Below are 21,104 nucleotides of genomic sequence, written 5' to 3'. Positions count from 1 at the left end.
ATTCGATTGGTTATGACCATTTGGGTATCATTACAAATAAATATGGATGTACTGTATGCATATTTTATGAAGTATATGCATACATTAAAACTGTACCAAGAACAAAGCAATAGTAGAGGGTGCCACAAAGCAAAATCAGCTATATTTATGCATTTATATTGACTGCCATTTGATCCCTTTATTTGGTCTTTTTAAATGTTTTACAAGTTCTTTATGTAATTCTTATTTATATACTAGTTTTAGCCATTTGAACCCCTTTTTTATAGTGCACTATTTGTTATATCACTCTTTTTTAAATTTATGGCTTTATAGTTATGTTCTTTTGTATTTTAAGAATATGTATTTGAATACTAAATTGTGACCAATTTATTTATGTAGTTTTATTATGACCCCCTGAAGTAGGCGGCTCTCTGCCCAAACACACTGTGTCGAGTCCTTGGTGATTTTCATTAAAGACTTTTACCTTACTCCTTTGGCTGAGAGCCCCTTTTAGCAAGCTGCAGCAAAAAGGGATCTGCGCTGGCATCAGTGCGTGTTTTCCATGCGTGCCGAGGACCCCTTTTACTGCAGCAGGTAAAAGGGAAGGCACTCTTTCCTGCAGGAAATGGCCGTGCGGCAAATAAAGCACTTGGCACACGGCCATTTTGGTGGGGGGGGAGCCCTTACCGCCACCCACTGAAGTGGCGGTAAGAGCTCCCGTGCTAACCCGGCAGTACAGCTAGGGGTGGGAAGTACCGCCAGGCGGTACTTCCTGTTTAGCGAGCAGTAAGCTCGCATTAGGCTTACCGCCACTTAGTAAAAGGGGCCCTGATTTTGGTTTGTGGCATGCTCTACTATTGCTTTGTTCTTGTTGACATCACATAGTGGCTTCTACCTGCTCGTGTTATATTTAAATTGTCTCAGTTCTGCCCAAAATGTGACCCTCAGGAAAAAAAAATATATATATATATGTATATAGCTAGCTAGATCATGTAAAAACAGACACTAGGTTGCAGAGTGCCTACCTTTCACATGTATATACCCCTGCACAATTTTTATAAGAGCCATTTTCTGCAGGTAAGCCAGACTTTACATGTGGGGAAAAGGTCCATTTTCGTGGGTAAAAAGACCCCACGAAAAACCAAAAGTATACACATAAATCCAAACTCCACTTCATACATACTGTTTCTGAATGTACATCACTTCAATAGCCTGCAACCCTGAAGATTACCACAATGAATATGCATGAGATTGATGCGCATATACTGCTTTGTATGCAACTAGATCTCATGCATATTCATTGTGGAAATCTTGAAAACTGGGCTGTGGCCCTTGAGGACCGTGGTTGCCCATCCCGTGTTAAATAAATAAATAAACATGCCAGAACAATTTTATAAGCAACTACTTTAGCATAAAAGAGATGTTCTATACTCGCAAATCAATTATCAAAATTACACCCTTGAAGTCACCAAAAAGAGGCGGCTAGTGAAGTTTCAACTCAAACATAAAAGTAAATACTCCATTAACAATCAAAAGAAATAGGAAAGATTTCAAAGAATCTCACTGTATTAAAATCGTCACATACGTTATCATTGGCTTAGAAAAAAAAAACCCTTATGCATATGGATTTATGGATTAAGTATTAAAAATAGTTAACACTCTCAATAAACAATAAAACAACTTATGTAGCTAACAAACAAACATGAACATAGATTCTCTAAGGCTTTTTCCTTCCTTCACTTGAAGATAACTGAATTATTTCTACTTTTTTGACTACTGAGCATTTATTTTTATGTTGCAATTTTTTTAAACAGACCATTTCTGTACATAAAACCATAAATTATACATATAAATGGCTTTGAAATGTAGCCCTATCTATAATGATTAAATACTATGACTGATTTGCATATATTGGTATCCCTTTAAGTTAAGGCTTGTTAATGCCTCAAGGACTGGAGAGTGTTACCCCAACCATACTCTCTCCCCTGCTCCATCTTCTTTTGCCACCCACACACCTGCAAAATGTAGTTTTTCCAAAGCAGAAGCCCAAACTGCCTGAACACTGCCATCCTTCCACAGGTCAGAGGGCACTCTCACACTGCTGCAACTCTATATCTCTTCATCTCCAGGTACTGCAAGGAAAGAGCAGAGAACATGTGAAGTGCATGGCTACAAGTGTACAATGCTTTTCCTCAACTTAGCAAGTTCTCACACTGGAGCTCACTGGTAGCAAGCAAGTCAGGTAGCTCCACGCTATCCTCTGACAGGAAGCCCCTCCGCCTATGAGTACAGGCCAGTGGTGAGAACACAGAGCTGCGGAGAGAGACTTAGGGGTAGATGCACTAAAAAAATCATTAAAGCCCTTCCCTTATCGATTCCTTAGCGAATCTGTAAGAAATGAGCATGCATCAAGGAAATCGCATGCAAATAAGCTGGCTGCTCTGCGCATGCCAAGGACGTCCTTTAGCTCAGTAAAACTAGCCCAAAAACAGTTGTGGCAGCGGCAGATTCGGGTGGCAGCGGCGGGGATGGGGTCCTGTGCGGCCGTGGTGAAGGGCCCGGTGCTCAGCAGCTGTGAGGCCAAAATTATCGTTAATGTCAGGGAATAAGTTGTTCACACTCCCCAGACACTTGTGCAGGGATCTTCCTCCTATGATCCCCAGAGTCTCTCTCCCCTCCCAGCTAAAGTTGGGACAGGAGCAGGAGAGAGTAACTTGTGCCAATCCTACTGTACATCCCTGCCCTGTGCAGCTTGCTAGGAGCTACCTTGCTGAGCTGAGGGACTGCTGAAAGCAACTTCAAAAGCCAAAGGGCAAAGAGAATAAAAAGGAAGAGAGGAACAACAGAACTGGATGTTAGGAGTCGAGAACCTTCGTCTTGGAGCACAATTTACCAAGGGCCAGGAGAGCCCTGTGCAGCGTGGCGAGCCGCGGATCTGCCACCAGGATGCATGGAGAGGCGGGACGGCTCAGCGGAGCTCTCCTTCGGGCGCTGCTGCCACTACTGCTGCTAACCAGAGCTTCTGGTGCCACTGACCCCCACAAACCTTAGAGCTGCTAGTGCTGCTGTCCCCCCCTCCTGGGAGGTGCCCCAAATGACCACCGCCGGCTTCGGGACGTGCGAGGACGTCCAAATCAAAAACACTATTTGGACGTCCCTTTCAATTATGCCCCGCCTCCAGGTCTCTCTCAGCCAATCACAGCGTGTTTGGCTGTCACCTGTGACAGCTAAACGTGCTGTGATTGGCCGAGAGAGACCTGGAGGCGGGGCATAATCGAAAGGGACATCCAAATAGTTTTTTTGATTTGAAGTTTTGAACGTCCTCGCACGTCCCGATTCTCTCCGGCGGTGGTCATTTCGGGCACTGAGGACACCCATCACAAATAAATCTGGGGGGAAAAAACGTCCAAGTGCTCATCAGGGACGTCCTTTTTTGTTTTTGAGTGAAGAACGACCATGTTAGGCACTTTAGGACGTCCCTGACGAGCACTTGGATGTTTTTTTTTCCCCCCATTTCCGATTCCCTCACAGCAGCCCCAACAAGAGGTGCAGACCTCCTGTTAGGTTTTCCACGGTAAGGGGATCGGAAAACGGTAGTGCATCTCATTGTAATACGAATTATACACATTATAATACTAATTTGCTCATCTGCATTCCGTTTTCATTAGCTGCTACCATGACAGGACAAGGCCCTTTTGTGCATGTCCTGGTTTACTACTTGCACGTTAAACTGGCTAGAACCAGTTTAAAACTCACGTAACTGGCTCGTTTATTTTAGTGCATCTAGCCCTTAGTCAAGACACTGCCATCTCCAAGAATTCAAACAAGTCATTTACCCTCTCTACATTCAGTCTCTCTCTCTCCACATTCTTTAACCCATTTTACTCAATGTTTTTTCAACCTAGATTTTTTTAGACAATTTTAGAACACTGACCAAAAACGGGTTAATCTTCCTTTGTTCTCTCTCACTTGCCCTCTGGGTATAATCTGCTTCTTGCTGTGCTGTAAACACACTCAGCTCTAGAGCTCTAATTCTGTGCTGTGAAACTGAATAAATGATCCTCAGAAACCTCCTCTAGAGCTCCGCCCAAACCTGTAGTACTGGGCAAATACCAGGTTTCTTATTCTTTCTTCAATTTACAAAAACATGACTTTTTAAAGTATCATAATTGCCTAACTCTAGAAGGCTGAAGAAAACTGGCTTCTGTTCAGACTGCAATTCTGTTTAATAACCAACAAAAGAATTAACTGAAGACATTCTATGAGTGCTTTTTGCAACCACACAGATCCTATAGGTCACCCTGGATTCCCAATATGCCTTTATAAATATTAGACTTCTACTAAGAGATCCTCAAGAAAACCAAAGATCACAGTTAAGTCTTATTTCTCAAATTCCTCCCTTGCTGCACTGGAGTTTGTGTGGGTACTGATCACAAGTTGTTTACTCTCCCCCTTCAAAAAAAAAATACAAGTTTTCACATCCCTTAGGCAACCAGAGCTTAAAGAATGTAAGGAGCAGAAGGCAGATCCACAAACAGACTTCAAACACTCTGAAGGAGGGGTTAACGACCTTTCATTAAAAACAACATTTCTGATGGTGATTTGGTCAGCCAGGAGGATTTTGGAATTCCAGCTGTTTTTGTATTTCATGAGGTGGGAGTGTCCATTCAGTTGGTTTCCTCTTTCCTCTTGAAAGACTGGGGTCAGAGAAAAATGAGACAAAAGCAACTAGCAACAAAGAGAAATGACAGAGTAAGGATTCGGATTTTTGATTTAAATTATTTGCCTTTCCAAACTCCAAATTCAAAACAAATTATTTTTCAGTACAATAAGTATTTCCTGCCCCAGAGAGCTTACAGTCCAAGGGCCCTGTTTACTGAGCTGTGCTATAGGTGTGCTAGCATTTTTAGCATGCGCTAAGACACCCATAGGAATATATGGGTGTCTCTAGCCTTGGTGCACGCTAAATTTTACCTCACACAAAAACACTAGCGTGCCTTAGTAAACCGGGCCCCAAGTTTGTACTTAAAGCAATGCAGAGTGAAGTGACATCAGCAGGACTCAAACCCTGGATCCCCAGTTCTCAGCCCACAGCTGTAAGCACTAGGCCTCTCTTATGGGCACAAAAGAGGCTGAGAAAGGATGAAGTGAAAACAAAAGAAGGAAGAACAAAAAAAAAGTGAGAGAAGGAAAAACAGAGTGAAAAACTATGACACTAGAGCCTGGACTGCTAAATTCCAGTTTAGTATTATATCTAATCAAAGAAAGAAATGTAAGAATCAGATAACCCATTATATGCCCATGAGGGACCTACATCATGTTCTTAGAAGGGAAGGGGGGTGCTAATCATTTTACAAAAATAACAAAAATATTACTGTTATAACCATAAACATATCTACATTCCAAGCCGATCACCTGTTCTCATAAGGAACAATAGCCTAGGGGAGAGATCTGGTAAGAGAAAATGGTACGTTTACAGCAATACTAAACAAAGAATAAATGCAGGCAGACATGTTTCAAAACACCACCTTAAAATGGCTCTCACCTTCATGGCAGCCCCATTATTTATCTGAATTACAACAGATGACTTAGCTAAGGAGGAGAAAAACAAAAAAGTAAAAGACTGACAAAGAATCAAGTTTGTTTAATGAGCAAATGAATGCTAAAACTTTTTTTTTTTAAACTGTTCATTTTAAGGCTATATTTGAAATAATCCAGGCACTCCACTAGAGAAAAAGAAACATAAACCTTCAATGTTTCAGTTCCTTCGGTGGTAATCTTCATCAGGCATTCTGCTTCATAAGAGATCCATTTAAGAAAGTGACATGCTGATTTGGAGATGTTTATTATATTACCTTGACTGGCATGTTTCACATGTTTCTACTACTTTAATGTTACAGAGTCTCAGCATTCTTTCCCCATGAACCACCCCATTGTCTTCGGCACTATAACCTACCCACATATACAGAGTATATATAATATCCTTTTAAAATTGACATTTTACTCGTTGCCAGACTGCTTAAACTTTAAGCAATTTACTTCATAAGAGATGCTTGACATTAAACAATGAATCTTTCACAAGGAAAGAAATGTGGACATCCTTTCAAATGGATTGTTTCAGCGTGGACCAAGAAGCAGGACCCTTCAAGTGTGCTGCACCCTTCGTAGCTATGTGTGCTCTCATTCTGACCCCATCTTGAACAACACTTTGGGCTTTCACAACTCACTCACAATCTTTCCAAAGATTTTTTCTAACTTCGGCACCCACTACAAAAATCCTTCCATGAGGACTATCTATTCCCTTACTGAAATGTTTTCACTCTTCCACTAAAATAAGACTGAGCACACAAGCCTCCAACACAGACATTAAGATGCATACAGAGCAAGCAGGAGGAGGGGTGTATCAGAAACATCAGTCACTTAAGTCCACATCTGATGATCACATGCAGATTCAAAAGCAGCTCAGAAAAGCAAAGTACAGTGTTTTATGTTATTCTACTTAAATATTGTTTAAACAGAAAGAAGAAAGGTGTAAAAGGAATATATAGCCTACAGTATTATACAAGATTGCAATCCAACTAAGGCAAAGATGGAGTGAAGTGGCCTAGCAGTTGAAAAAAAAATGGGCTGAGAACCAGGGAAAACAGGGTTCAATTTAAACTCTGCCCCTCATCAACAAGCCATGTGATCTTGGGTAAGTTATTTTTTTCTAATAATTCCAAACACTGTCTTAAGGATTAATGGGAGGGTGGGAAGGAGACCAAAATTATATTTAAAAAATATTTTTGTTCATTGGGCTGGGTGATGGGTCTCATGAGAGAGATTCAAGTTCAATTTCTGGATTCAGCTTTTGCTCCTCAAGAAACACAGAATCACGATGGCATCCATACAATCTACCCTCTCTTCAACTCCTAAGAGATTCCACATGCTTGTCCCATGTTTTCTTGAATTCAGATACAGTCTTCATCTCCACCAACCATTGGAAGGTCATTCCACACATCCACCACTCTTTTCGTAAAAAAGTATTCCCTTAGATTACTCCCGAGTCTAAAACCTTATAACTTCATCTTATGCCCTCTCATGCCAGAGTTTTTTTTTTTTAATTGAAATAGACTCACCTCCTCTGCATTTATGCCATTGAGATAATTTAAATGTCTCCATCATATCTCCTCTCTCCCAATCTACTGCATTTTTTTGAGGGGGTGAACAAACATGTGAACAATGGGGAGCCGGTGGATATTGTGTATCTGGATTTTCAAAAGGCGTTTGACAACGTGCCTCATGAAAGACTCCAGAGGAAACTGAAGAGTCTTGAGATCGGAGGTAGGGTACTACTATGGATTAAGAACTGGTTGAAAGAGGAAGCAGAGAGTAGGACTGAATGGTCAGTACTCTCAGTGGAGAAGGGTAGTTAGTGGGGTCCTGCGGGGGTCTGTGCTGGGATCGCTGCTTTTTAACATTTTTATAAATGACAGAGATGGGAGTAACTAGTGAGGTAATTAAATTCACAGACGACACAAAATTATTCAGGGTCGTCAAGTCGCAGGAGGAGTGTGAAAGATTACAGGAGGACCTCGCGAGACTGGGAGATTGGGTGTGCAAGTGGCAGATAAAGTTCAATGTTGACGTTCCGGTGGAGCCGAGCGGCAAGATGGACGTCGAGCTGTGAGCTCCGTATCGCTCGAGCGAAGCCCCGAAACCAACGGCACAGGCACCGCTTCCGATGGCTCTAAGGGACATCGGAGGGTAGCGGAGACCAGGAAGCACCTAAGAACGGCCCCACCATAGAAGCTGGCAGCCTCCGAGCAGAGTTTCTCACGACCCGCATTTCCAAGATGGCGGCGGCAGAAGAGAAACGGAACCTGTGAAACCCAGAGGCCAGCGGTGATCAGGGGAGAAAGGACGTACGCGAGGGGAGAAGTCAGAACTATTAAAAACTAGAGGCAGAGAAGTGAAGATCAGAAGCAGGCACAGCAGACCCCTCAGACGCAACGCGAACCCCGGAGTAGAAGCGAGGCTCAGACGGGCTTGAGCAGGCAAGTGATAGAGAGCAGCAGAAAATCTGGGGGAGGCACAAGTTTTTTTTTTTTTTTTCTTCTTCTCTGAGGCATATTGTGGGCACAAGCTTCGGGCAGGATAGTGCTGTATATACTTCCTGATTGCCCCCTCCCCCCCCCCCCCCGGTCTGGGGGTGAAGGTTTCAGACGGTAGCCTTGAGTGGTATAACGTTTCTACCACCCCATTTCCAGACCTGAGAGGCCGCGGAAGGTACGGGCTGAGTGCCAGAAGAACTCCGGAGTGCCCCGAGGCCGCTGAGAATACAAGCAGGAGCTAAGTCCCCACAGAAGTTAGACAACTAAAGTCCAGTAAATTCGGGAGGCAAGTTGTGCGGAGGACGCATGTGAACTGGTGAGCTTTGTGTATGGAGCAATATTTGAAACACATGTCGCCTGGGACTACTCGCAAGGGGACGAAGTTTGATAAAGAAAAGCCCACACCTCTTAGGCCCAACCATAAAATGGAGGACTTGAAAAGTACAGTGGAGGTAGAGTTTACTGATAAACAGCTGGCACAAATAACAGCAGCGGTGAGTGCGGCCCTCAGCCCAAGACTTGATCTGCTGGCGGGGCAATTAAAAAATTTGGAATCATCTGCAGCAGACACGGAGAGGAGGGTGGGAGAGGCGGAAAATCGAATAGCCGCAACGGAGGACTGTTGTTCACACAATACACAGGAGATTGCCAGACTCCAGAATCAGCTTAAGCTGCAACAGGAAAAAATAGAAGACATGGAAAACCGTGCACGGAGATGTAACCTGAGACTCGTGGGAATCCCTGAAAAGATTCCGGAAAAATCGCTGGGACATCTACTGGAACAGTGGTTGAAAAAAGAATTGGCTCTCTCTGACAGTTACGGAGAGCTGTGTATTGAACGAGCCCACAGGTTGGGGCGCTGGCAACAAAACCTGCAGAGACCGAGAATCGTTATCATTAAAGTGCTCAATTACCTGCATAAGGAAGAAATCATGCGGGGTTACCGATTGAAGCGAGATTCCCTTACATATGAGGGATCCCAGGTAAAGATCTTTCAAGACTATTCGGCAGGAGTACAGGAGCAGAGACGCCGTTTTCACCCCATTTGTTCTGCATTGGCTGCTAAGAAGACCAGATTCATGCTGCTCTATCCAGCCATTTTGAAGATCCACCATCTGAACCAGTGGCGTTCTTTCCAGACCACACAGGAGGCCCAGCAGTTCCTAGATAAGGACATGAAGGAGCCCGACACATGAGATAGTACTGGGTATGAACTTTGCTGGACAGTCGGGTGGCCCCCTCCTACGTTTCTCTGTGGGTGGGGGACACGGACCCAGAAGTGATGAATAATGTGGGGGTTACTTGAAAGTTGTGGTTGTAAGTTAATTGTTAATGTTTTCTTGGTAGGACAGTTACGATGGTAAGAACACAGAGAGGTTTCAGTGGCTGTGGGGGATTTGGGATTTGTGAGGGCCACCTGACCATGAGTTGGGTGGCGTTCTGAGGGGTGGGGTCCGAAAAATAAGTAGGTGCTGATGGGCCAGGGGCTTCCAGGAGTGAGAGAAGTCCGAGACAAGAAGAAGACTCTGAAGAGTTATAGGGGGGAGGGGAGGGGAGGGGGGGTGGGGGGGGAGGGGGGGGACTGGATACAGGGGGAAATAGAGGGGGTAGGGATTAGGGGGGTACAGATCACAAATATGCACGCTGTGAGGATGTGAAGGATGAGTGGTGTGACGAAATAGTTGTGATAGAATGGAAGGACGCACCGGGGAGGTGGTGGCTGGGACACCTCGCCGTTGAGATTATAGGAATATTATATGGAGGCATTGACAGAAATGTAGAGACTACATGGCTCCACTACAGGTTTTAACTTGGAATGTGGGGGGTATACATTCACCAGTTAAGAGGCAAAAAATTTTAAAAACTCTGAACGATCAAAAGGCGTCAATTGCATTTCTGCAGGAGACACACTTAACACAGGCAGAACATACTAAATTGAAACGTTGGTGGGTAGGCGAAATTTTTGAGTCACCAGCAGTGGGAGGGAAGGGAGGAGTGCTCACATTGGTAAGAAAAGGAATACATGTGGAGGTTGGCAAGGTAGTGAGAGATGACAAAGGGAGATATGTGCTGGCATCTGTAGTGTTGGATAGACAACCGGTTATACTTTGTAATATCTATGCACCAAACACATTCGAAAAACAATTTTATACGCAGCTTATTTGTACATTGCAGGGTTTGGGAGGGATACCCATTATAATGGGGGGAGATTTTAATGAGGCAGCAGATCCAGCACTGGACAGGTCTAAACCAACGGGGAGAGAGCTGGCCGGACCTCGGAGGGGAATAGCGGCGCTAGAAGAGGCATTTGCTGTGGTGGACGTGTGGAGAACACTTAACCCTCTTGAGAGGGACTATACCCATCTATCGAGGGCTCACTCCACTTGGTCTCGAATTGACTATATATTTGTCACAGAGGACTTGTTCACACAGGTGGATACCGCTAGGATCGGTCCAGTTGTGGTCTCTGATCATGCCTGGGTAATGGTGAGATTACAGTTAGATGTGGGGAGGAGAGGCGACAAGGTGTGGCAATTTCCAAGCTGGTTATATCGGGATGGGCAGTTTCTTCCCCACTTGGTTCAATGTTGGAAAGACTTCAGTAAGACCAATGAGAATCATAGGGAGGATCCAATGCTCTACTGGGAGACTGCTAAGGCGGTTCTCAGGGGAGAGACTATAGCATACACAAGTTTTAAACAGAAAGTGAGAAAACAAGAGATACTTAGATTAGAGAAGAGAGTAACTATGCTGAGGTGACAATATAGTGAGGGACATTCGCAAAGACTCCGGGTTCAGCTGTTAGAGGCACAACAGAGTCTTAATGAGCTAGTGCATCGTATAGTTCAGAGGTCCCTGGCCTATTATAAGTATCGGCTGTATAAGTTTGCTAACAAGGGAGGGAAGTTTTTGGCCCGGGTGATGGGCAGGAAGGCAGGCTACCGTAAGGTGCTCACGCTGGCAAATGAACAAGGAGCCATGGTACATCAGGATAGTGAAATCTCAGGAGTATTCAAGAAATGTTTTGAGCAACTGTATCAGCCGCAAGATAACTTAGTCACGCCTAGCGAGACTTATCTGACTGGTATAGATCTGCCTAGATTAGAAGATGAAGAACTCCGGGTATTAAATGCAGATTTTACGGTGGAGGAGGTGATGTGGGTAGTTAAGCAGAGCCCCTTGGGGAAGACACCAGGCCCGGACGGAATGCGGAACGAATTTTATAAGCTATTGCAGACTGAAGTTTGCCCGATTCTAACTGAGGTCTTTAATTTAACAGTTCAGCGGGGATCCATGCCATTACATATGAATCAGGCTCACATAACAGTGCTATTAAAGCCGGGTAAGCCTGCCAATCGCCCAGAATCATACCGACCGATATCACTTTTGAATTCAGAGGCTAAATTTCTGGCTAAATTGTTAGCCAATAGGTTGGCCAGGTATCTCCCTGCTTTGGTGGAGGAACCGCAGGTGGGATTTATAAGGGGAAGGAAAATAGCAAAGAACATGCGAAGAATAATTCTAGCTTTGGAAAAAGTGCAGAGGGAAGGAACACCAGCAATGTTAATTAGTTTTGACGCCGAAAAGGCTTTCGACAGGGTGGACTGGGGGTTCCTTTTCGAAACACTTAAGGCGTATGAGATGAATGGATTCTTTCTACAGGCTGTTAGGGCACTATATACTGACCCTCGGGCGCGAGTCCTGGTCAATGGTCTAGGGTCGGAGTGGTTTCCTATAGGCCGGGGAACGCGTCAGGGATGCCCTCTCTCTCCACTCCTTTTCGTGTTAACACTTGACCCATTGATACGAGAGATTGGGACTAATACAGATATACAAGGAGTACATATTCGAGATAGGGTATTTAAAATTGCGGCATTCGCCGATGATTTGTTGGTGTTAATTACAAATCCAAAGAGTTCCTTGGGATATCTTATGGAAAGCATAAAGGAATATGGAGAATTTTCGGGGTTACACTTAAATTATATGAAATCTGAGGCTCTGGCGAGTCCGGAGGTCAGGAGGGCGGACTGGGAACAGTTCCCGCTGCGCTGGGTGACTGGATCCTTTACGTATCTGGGTATCCAATTAACAATAGATCCAGCAAGGCTGTACGCCTGTAATGTTCCTCAGTTATTGCAGAACACAAAGGTACAGTTGGTCAAGTGGACCTCCTTGCCGTTGTCACTGATGGGAAGGATACATTTGTATCGTATGCTGGTGTTCCCGAAGTGGCTATACATGTTGCAAACATTGCCAATACAGTTATGGAAAAAAGATTTAAAAGCCCACCAGAGACAGGTAAATCGTTTTTGTTGGGCGGGGCGGAAACCAAAACTCAGGTGGAATAGTCTTGGCGGGACCCAGGTGAGTGGGGGACTGGGGATTCCTGATATGCGCACATATAACCAAGCATGTCTGCTGCGCCATCTGGGAGATTGGGTTTTGGGCACGGCTACATACACTGATACACAATTGGAGCGCCTGTACTTTAGCCCCTGGCACCTTAATTACCTCTTGCACACAAAATCTAATAATCTCCCGCAAGGGGTAAAACGTAGCTGCCTTTTGCAACCTTTGCGATATTTGTGGAGAGAGGTAGCGGGACTTTTAGGGCATAATCCGGAGCAGAGTGTACTGCTGCCCATTATGGGTAATGGGGATTTTTTGCCTGGGAGGGAAAATAAGGTCTTTCGAGACCTGGAGAAGAAGGGAGTGATACTTTTAGAGTATTTCCTACAGAGAGATGGGAAAGTCATGACTTATTTAGAATTTGAGAGGCTCTGTGCTGGAGGAATATTAGCAAAACTAGCTTACTACCAATTATCACATTATATATATAGCCTTCCTGCCGCAGACCTACTACCAGAGTTTGGGATGAGTATCAGGGAGCTCCTGGCCGGGGATGCAGCAGGACAAATATCAGTGTCCTGGTTTCACAAGGTGCTGATAGGGAAACAATCTAAAAGAGATGTTAAACCATTAGCTGAGAAATGGAGCCAGGAGGCGGGAAGTAGAATAATAGAGGGGATTATATTAGCCGCGCTTCAGGGAGGTATAAGGGTGGTGCATAGTTCTGAGTTACAGGAATGCCACTTTAGAACTATCCATAGGGCATATTTTTCAGCTAAACAGGCGTGGTATGCGGGTGTGGTGGAAACCAGTGAATGCCCCAAGTGTGCAGTGGACAATGCATCGTTTCTCCACGGTGTGTGGCAGTGCAGGGTGATACAGGGGTTCTGGTCGGCTCTCTCCCGGTTCCTAAGTTGGGTCCTTGGATATCAGGTGGACCTGTCCTTTGAGCGGGTTTTATTCAGTTCAGTGAGGGTTTGGAATAGAGGTTCCCTAGAGGAAAAGATTTTTCTTAGCAAAGTTTGCATTTTGGGGAAAAAATGTATTCTCAACCATTGGATCATGGACAAAGGCCCCTCTTATTGGTACTGGAGGAACAAGCTTCATGAGCTGATGTTATGGGAAATGCAGGACGCTCGTAGCTCACCAAAGAGGCGGCAGCGGTTCATGAAAGTCTGGGGGGCCTATTTGCAAAAAATATCCCCAAGAGCACGGAGTCAAGTATTGAATGTTTTAGGTTAGATCGGGTGCATGGAAGAGATGTGATAGGAACGAATGTGTTGAGAATTTGTGGTAAGCTGTCATTGCTGGAAGTTAAAGGTGCGATGAGTGGAAGAGGAGGTTGGAAGCCTCAACTCTTACTGTCATGTTCGCTACAGTACCCACATGAGAAGATTGGGATATCAAGTTGTTGTAGGGGGGTATGTTCTGTGTCTATCACATGTTCACTTGCTATTAAGTGGTGCTATAGTGAAGAGGAAAGGGGATAGGTAAGAGGGAGGGAGTTGGGGGGAGGGGTAGGGGGGAAGAAAAGGTTGACTGGTACGGGATAATGTTTAATTGGCATTGGGAGTGTTGTCAAAAGGTATGTTCAAGTTTTGAGTTTGATTTGTTGCAAGTATATAATGTCATAATATGTGTAAATCCTAATGGCAAATATTAACAAGGGTTCAATGAACATGTACTCCACAGTGGTGACCTACTGCGACGGGGGGCTATAAGAGCCAAAGCCCCTTGCGCATCTTCGTTAGCAAGACATCAAAGGAGTGGGGCACTGTTGGAAGCTTTTTGATGACATAGCGGTGTTTGTTATGTGGGTGACCTATGTTACATAAAGGATTAAGTGGGTTAGAGATTTAATATTGGTAAGCACTTGTTGGAGTTTTTGCATAACGTTGGGATTGGAATGGGGTTGGGGTATAGGGAAGGGAAGGGTTGGGGGGAGGGAAGAGAAGGGGGGGGGGAGAAAATGTATGGAACTACATGTTTAAGAAATGTTTCACTGTGATTTAATTGATGTATTTGATGTTATTCCATCAATAAAATAGATTTAAATAAAAAGTTCAATGTTGACAAGTGCAAACTGATGCATGTGGGTAAAAGGAACCCGAATTACAGCTACGTCATGCAAGGTTCCGTGTTAGGAGTCCCAGACCTAGAAAGGGATCTGGAAGTCATTGTTGATAAGGTATTAAAAACGTCTGCTCAGCGTGCTGCGGCTGCTAAGAAAGCACACAGAATGTTGAGTATTATTAGGAAAGGGATGGAAAACAAACACGAGGATGTTATAATGCCGTTGTATCGCTCCATGGTGTGACCGCACCTAGAATATTGTGTCCAATTCTGGTCGCCGCATCTCAAAAAAGATACAAAGGAATTAGAGAAGGTGCAGAGAAGGGCGACAAAAATGATAAAAGGAATGGAACAACTTCCCTATGAGGAAAGGTTGAGAAAGTTAGGGCTCGTCAGCTTGGAGAAAAGGCGGCTGAGGGGTGATATAATAGAAGTCTACAAGATAATGAGCGGAATAGAGCGTACAGATGTGAAGCATTTGTTTACACTTTCAAACAACAACAAAACCAGGGGACAAGATGAAGCTAGAATATGGTAGATTTAAAACAAATAGGAGAAAGTTTTTCTTTACTCATCGTGTAGTTAGACTCTGGAACTCGTTGCTGGAAAATGTAGTGACAGCAGCTGGCCTTACGGAATTTAAAGGGGGTTTGGACAGATTCCTGAGGGAAAAGTCCATTGAACCATTATTAAGGGGGTTTGGACAGATTCCTAAGGGAAAAGTCCATTGAACATTATTAAGAATTAAGTTTTTTTTTTTTTTTTTTTTTTTTTGGGGGGGGGGGGGGGGGGTTGCCGGGTTCTTGAAGCCTGGATTGGTCATTGTCGAAGACAGGATGCTGGGCTTGATGGACCTTTGGTCTTTTCCCGGTATGGCGGTGCTTATGTACTTATTATATAGTACAGTGAAACCTCGGTTTTCGTCGATAATTCGTCCGAAAACTATCGACGAAAACCGAAACCGACAAAAACCGAGGCAACAAGCAATTTTTCTTTTAAATAAATAAAAAAGACTAATGTATACAATAAATGAACATTTAACATGGCATTTACCTTTCTGAAGACTCTTCTAGGTGCATGGAAGATGGAGAGCGAGGAGCAGAGATTATTGTTTGGAAGGGGGATCCTTGTTTGGAAGGGTCACTTCCCTTCTTGTTCTTTTGGCACTAGGACCAGCTTCTGGGGGGGGGGGGGGTCACTTCCCTTCTTGTTCTTTTGGCACTAGGACCAGCTTCAGAGTCTGTGGACCCATGCTGCACAAGAAACCTGTCCAAAGAGGTTTGTTTCTGTCGCCTCTTTAAGATTTGCCTAAAATGGGGCAAGACATTATCATTAAACAAGTTGCAGACACGGCTGGCAACAGCTTTGTCTGGGTGATTTTTCTCCACAAACACCTGTACTTTACTCCACATGGAGAGGATGTCCTTAATCTCTGAAGAAGGCACATTCTCTACTGTTTCTTCCTCATTATACGAAGCAACTTCATCTGCCGTCTGTTGCACTTCTAGTTGAAGGTCTTGCAGCAGTATTGTGGCAAAACGACGAAATTTGGGTCCTAATACCTGCAGGGATTTTGATACAGGCACTCAACCAGCAGCAGCAGTATTGTGGCAAAACAACAAAATTTGGGTCCGAAAACAGCAGCAGTGCGATCCCACAACCGGAAACAACGCCCCAGAAGAACGACACATGAGAACGCAAGATTAGCTGACGAAAACCGAGACAAAATTTTCACAAAAAAAAAATAGACAACCGAAACCGACGAAATCCGAAGTCAACAAAAACAGAGGTTTCACTGTACATATATTGACCAATTTAGTTGCCACCTTCCAGACCGACTCCATTCTGTTTGTATCTTTTTGAAGGTGTGGTCTCCAGAAGTGCACACAGTATCCTAAATGGGGCTTCATTAGAGGACTTACACAAAGGCACGCTCCCCTCCTTTTTCCTGCTAGCCATTCCTCTCCCTATGTACGAAGCATCCTTCTTGCTTTGACCATCACCTTTTCTACCTGTTTGGCCACCTTAAGATTGTCAGATACGATCACCCTTAAGACCCGTTCTTCTTTCGTACACTAAAAGTACTTCATTCCCTATGCCATACTGCTCCATTGAATTTTTGCAGCCCAAGAGCATAACCCAGCATTTTTTAGCATTGAATCTTAGTGGTCAATTTCTAGACCATTCTTCAACTTTTGCTAGATCATCAGGGGTGTCTACCCTATTACAGAGTTTGGTATCATCTGCAAAGAGGCAAATCTTACCAGACAGCCCTAAACAGGGCCAGCCCAAGGTCTGATACGTGCGGCACACCACTGATAACATTCTTTTCCTCGATGTGACCACATGATGACACCCAGCTGTATCTCTCCACACCAGACATCACCGCAGAGACCCAGACCAAGGTATCGGCCTGCTTATCCGACATTGCTGCATGGATGTCCAACCGCCACCTGAAACTGAACATGGCCAAGACCGAGCTTATCGTCTTTCCACCAAAACCCACTTCTCCTGTTCCTCCTCTCTCGATCTCAGTTGATAACACCCTCATCCTCCCCGTCTCATCCGCCCGCAACCTCGGAATCATCTTCAATTCCTCCCTCTCCTTCTCTGTGCATATCCAGCAGACAGCCAAGACCTGCCGCTTCTTCCTCTTTAACATCAGCAAAATTCGCCCTTTCCTCTCTGAGCACACCACCCGAACTCTCATCCACGCTCTCATTACCTCTCACCTTGACTATTGCAACCTACTCCTCACTGGCCTCCCACTTAACCATCTATCCCCCCTTCAACCCGTTCAGAACTCTGCTGCACGTCTTATATTCCGCCTGAACCGATATACTCATATCACCCCTCTTCTCAGGTCACTTCACTGGCTTCCAATCAGATACCGCATTCAGTTCAAGCTTCTCCTTCTCACCTACAAATGTACTCAGTCTGCAGCCCCTCATTACCTCTCTACCCTCATCTCCCCTTACGTTCCCGCCCGAAACCTCCGCTCACAGGACAAATCCCTCCTCTCAGTACCCTTCTCCACCATCGCCAACTCCAAGCTCCGCCCATTCTGCCTTGCCTCACCCTATGCTTGGAATAAGCTTCCTGAGCCCTTACGCCAAGCCCCCTCCCTACCCATCTTTAAATCCTTGCTCAAACCCCACCTCTTCAATGTTGCTTTCAGCACCTAACCTTTATACCTTTCAGGAAATCTAGACTGCCCCAATTTGACTGCCCCTACTTGACTGACTCTACATTTGTCCTTTAGATTGTAAGCTCTTTGAGCAGGGACTGTCCTTTTTATGTTAAATTGTAAAGCGCTGCGTAACCCTAGTAGCACTTTAGAAATGTTAAGTAGTAGTAGCATTTACCACTATCCTCTGTCTCCTTCCAGTTAATCAGTTTCTAATCCAATCAGTCACTGGAGTGGAGGAGTAGCCTAGTGGTTAGTGCAGCTGAGATGACAGAAGGCAACAAAATCTTTATTAAAAATCTTCACTTGACTCAACACGAGCGCCTGCATCAGGAGTCTAAAACCATAAAAATGACACCACAATTACAATATTGTCAATCTGTATGTTTTATAAAATGACATGGCATAATACCTCTTAGTTACTACTGATTCAAAACAGAATCAGCTTATGTAATAAAAATCAAATATCAGCAGTAACATAAAAATGCTTCAGAACACTATGGAAACTGAGAATAAGAGACTATTTTCCTAGACAATCTTTTCGGATACTGGTCTAATCAACGATATACCACAACCAGATGACTGCAATGCAGCATACATAGGGTGCAAGGAAAACACACTAAAATCGCTGTAAACAGTCCAAAACATGGCAAGCCCACTGCTTGAAACACTACATTGACTACCAGTCAAGGCAAGAGTATTTTTCAAAGCGAGTACCCTAATCTTCAAGATACTATTCGGAATGGCACCCGATATATGCTTAACATGATTGAACTATCCTCGAGAAATGCCAGCCCAGAAAACAAAAGACTACCCACTCCTACATCTACCCAACTGCAGAAACACCATCTACAAAACTATCTACTCAGCAGGATTTAGCTACCTAGGTTTGAAATAGTGGAACTCAATACCGAAAAATCACAAGACACATCACAAATCTCCTCCAATTCAGAAAAGAAATAAAAACCTACCTATCCAAAAAAATTCTACAGCTAATCACAAAGATATCTTCGCCTTCCTTTCAAATCTACCTCTTCAAAAACTATGAATAAACATCACCAAAACTCTACAACTGAACACAAAAGCTAACACTACCATTTCCTCTTCAAATCTATCTCTTCAAAAACTCTATGAATAACCACACGGACGCCCTATCCACATTGCACAACACTACTGTAACTCCACCAAAATGTAAACTGTAAGCCACTTTGAACCAAAACTTGTTTTTGGATAATAGTAGGATACAAGAAAGCATAAATAAATAAACAAATAAAACAGCATGAATGTAAAAACAGATGCAAAACATGTTTGTAAGACAAAGTTAAAATAACTGTGCTACAAAGATCAATACAAATCCACATATACTAAACAATGTATCTATTCACTGGCCAGTTTCTTTAAATAAAAAGACAATGATAACGAAAAGAAATGTCAATATCAGATAAAAGAAAAATCAATATTAATATTCACAATGATAATATTCAGAATTTCCCAAACCTGTCTTGGGGTAACCCCAGCCAGTCAGGTTTTCAGGCTATTCACAATGAATATTCATGAGATCAATTTACATACACTGCCACCTTGGTATGCAAATCTCTCATGTATATTTATTGTGATTGCCTGAAAACTTGACTGGCTGGGGTTCCTCCACGACAGGCTTAGGAACCACCAATGTAGAATATATACAAAAAGGAAGGGATCTATTGCATTGAAAGCAAGAACACAAAACATGGATTGTAACTTCATCAAGTTTACCTATGTAAGAGCATTAAAAGCTTTGTTTAGCCATGACTGTTGATATTATGGACTAACTTTGATCATATAATATATAGGTACACACATTCATATACCAAGTTCATACTCATTAATATGCTTTTTTGCAGTGATTATACTAAAACAGTTGAATTCACAGAATGCTCACCAACAGATCCATAAATTTACCATTCTATAACTCTGAAGTTCAGTGTAGAATATGTTGTAAAATGCAAAGACAACTCTTTCCACTCAAATCACTGTCTGCTGCATCAAAAATAAGAATATGAATTTCTTCCTGATTAGAATTCAGATTTCCTCTTTCAGGACAAGAAAACACGTTGAGTTACAGTGCTACATACTCTGAAGATGAATGCATTTATTTTAGATTTTAAAAGTGAAGCACTCCAAGTCTGCACCCTCCACTTTGTTCACAGGATATTTTTGTCTTGCAGATACCAAAATGAGCACCTGCATTCTTCATAGGTTTGTTAAAAAGTAATGGAAACACCCCAAGCAGCAGATTTCTCTATAAGTTAGCGCACTATCACAAAGTTGAACACTCATCCAACAGCACAGGAAACAATGTGAGAACCTACGAAAGATTTCAAGCACTACATCTACCACAAATGTCAAAAGTCCTCAACACTATACTTTTGATATGATGCCGGGCTAAAGACAAAAAAGGGCCTAGGACAATGTCAAATACTGTTATAAATTTTTTAAAGCATAATTTTATTCATAATTCGAACTCAGTTCCCCAGGATCAAAGTCCACTGCACTAACCACTAGGCTACTCCTCCACTCTCAAGTAGCACATCTACTTCTACATATCCTGCCCTATTTCATACTTTAGAATTTGATAACGATTATACCCTCCCTGACAGCGTCTTCCCATCATTTCAGCACTTCATCTCTAGTCTAGATTTTTATCTGCAAGGTGAAAGGGTCTCGAATTTCTTTGCTGGGTTAGGCTGGCTTACTACAATCACAACTGCTTGCAAAATGATCTTGAAAAGCAGCTTTCGTTAACATGGTAGGACAGCACAACTAGTAACAAAGATACCAAGTCACACGCATTCGGCTGTACTCACAGTCACACACCGAGCATCCCCTCCTAACACGCACGCATTCGGAGACCGGTGTCCCCTCCCTCCCGCTAGCTTCCACTCACACCTTGTCCACGATACAGCACCTCTCCCTCAATAATAATAATAATCATCCTCCTTTCCTCCCCCCAGTCAAACTCATACCTGAGGTCGCCCACTAATAATGCGCGCTGCCCCGTCCTCTGTTGTTATACACACAACTACTCTCTCTCCTCTCCCACTTCGCTTATCGGAAACAGGAAGTTGCGTCAGAGGATGCGCGGCACATGCCCGATCTGAAACTGGACTGGAGTCGATTGACGAGGCAGGCAGCATCAAAGTAGTTGTGCTCCGTAAGAACAAACAAGAATCCCCGTGTAACTGCTTTATAAATATCTATGGGGGACGCTCTGTGAAGATGCGCTTTTGGACTAGCCATAGTCCGAAAACGATGAGCCGCGTCTTGAGGAATCTGCATTTTCATAGTAGAAAAAGATACAAGCCGCTATTTCGACAAAGTACGTTTTGTGACTGGTTGAGGCAGATGCCACTTCCGTAGAGAAAGAAGGAACTGAGATGTAT

General features: G+C 43.6%; 1 protein-coding gene across 3 annotated transcripts in view; it reads right to left on the bottom strand.

The window, feature by feature from the left end:
- Positions 1-20,815, bottom strand: part of ABCA3 (ATP binding cassette subfamily A member 3) — a 338,890-nt gene extending 318,075 nt beyond the window's left edge. The window contains exons 1-2 of one of the 3 annotated variants that reach the window (XM_030211949.1): positions 20,688-20,815; positions 1,995-2,111 (exon numbers count right to left, since the gene is read on the bottom strand). In XM_030211949.1, coding sequence (XP_030067809.1) covers positions 1,995-2,048 — 54 coding nt within the window. In that variant the 5' untranslated portion in view covers positions 2,049-2,111; positions 20,688-20,815. Of the gene's footprint in view, positions 1-1,994; positions 2,112-3,913; positions 4,002-5,524; positions 5,547-20,687 lie in introns of those variants that run through there. The other 2 variants (XM_030211951.1, XM_030211950.1) reach the window with 2 other exon arrangements.
- Between the last annotated feature and the right edge of the window lie 289 nt (positions 20,816-21,104).

This window comes from Microcaecilia unicolor, chromosome 8 (genome assembly GCF_901765095.1).
Source record: "Microcaecilia unicolor chromosome 8, aMicUni1.1, whole genome shotgun sequence".
Taxonomy (NCBI): Eukaryota; Metazoa; Chordata; class Amphibia; order Gymnophiona; family Siphonopidae; genus Microcaecilia; species Microcaecilia unicolor.
The sequence above is the reverse complement of the archived record's forward strand: the minus strand, read 5'-3'. Positions and strand labels throughout refer to the sequence as shown.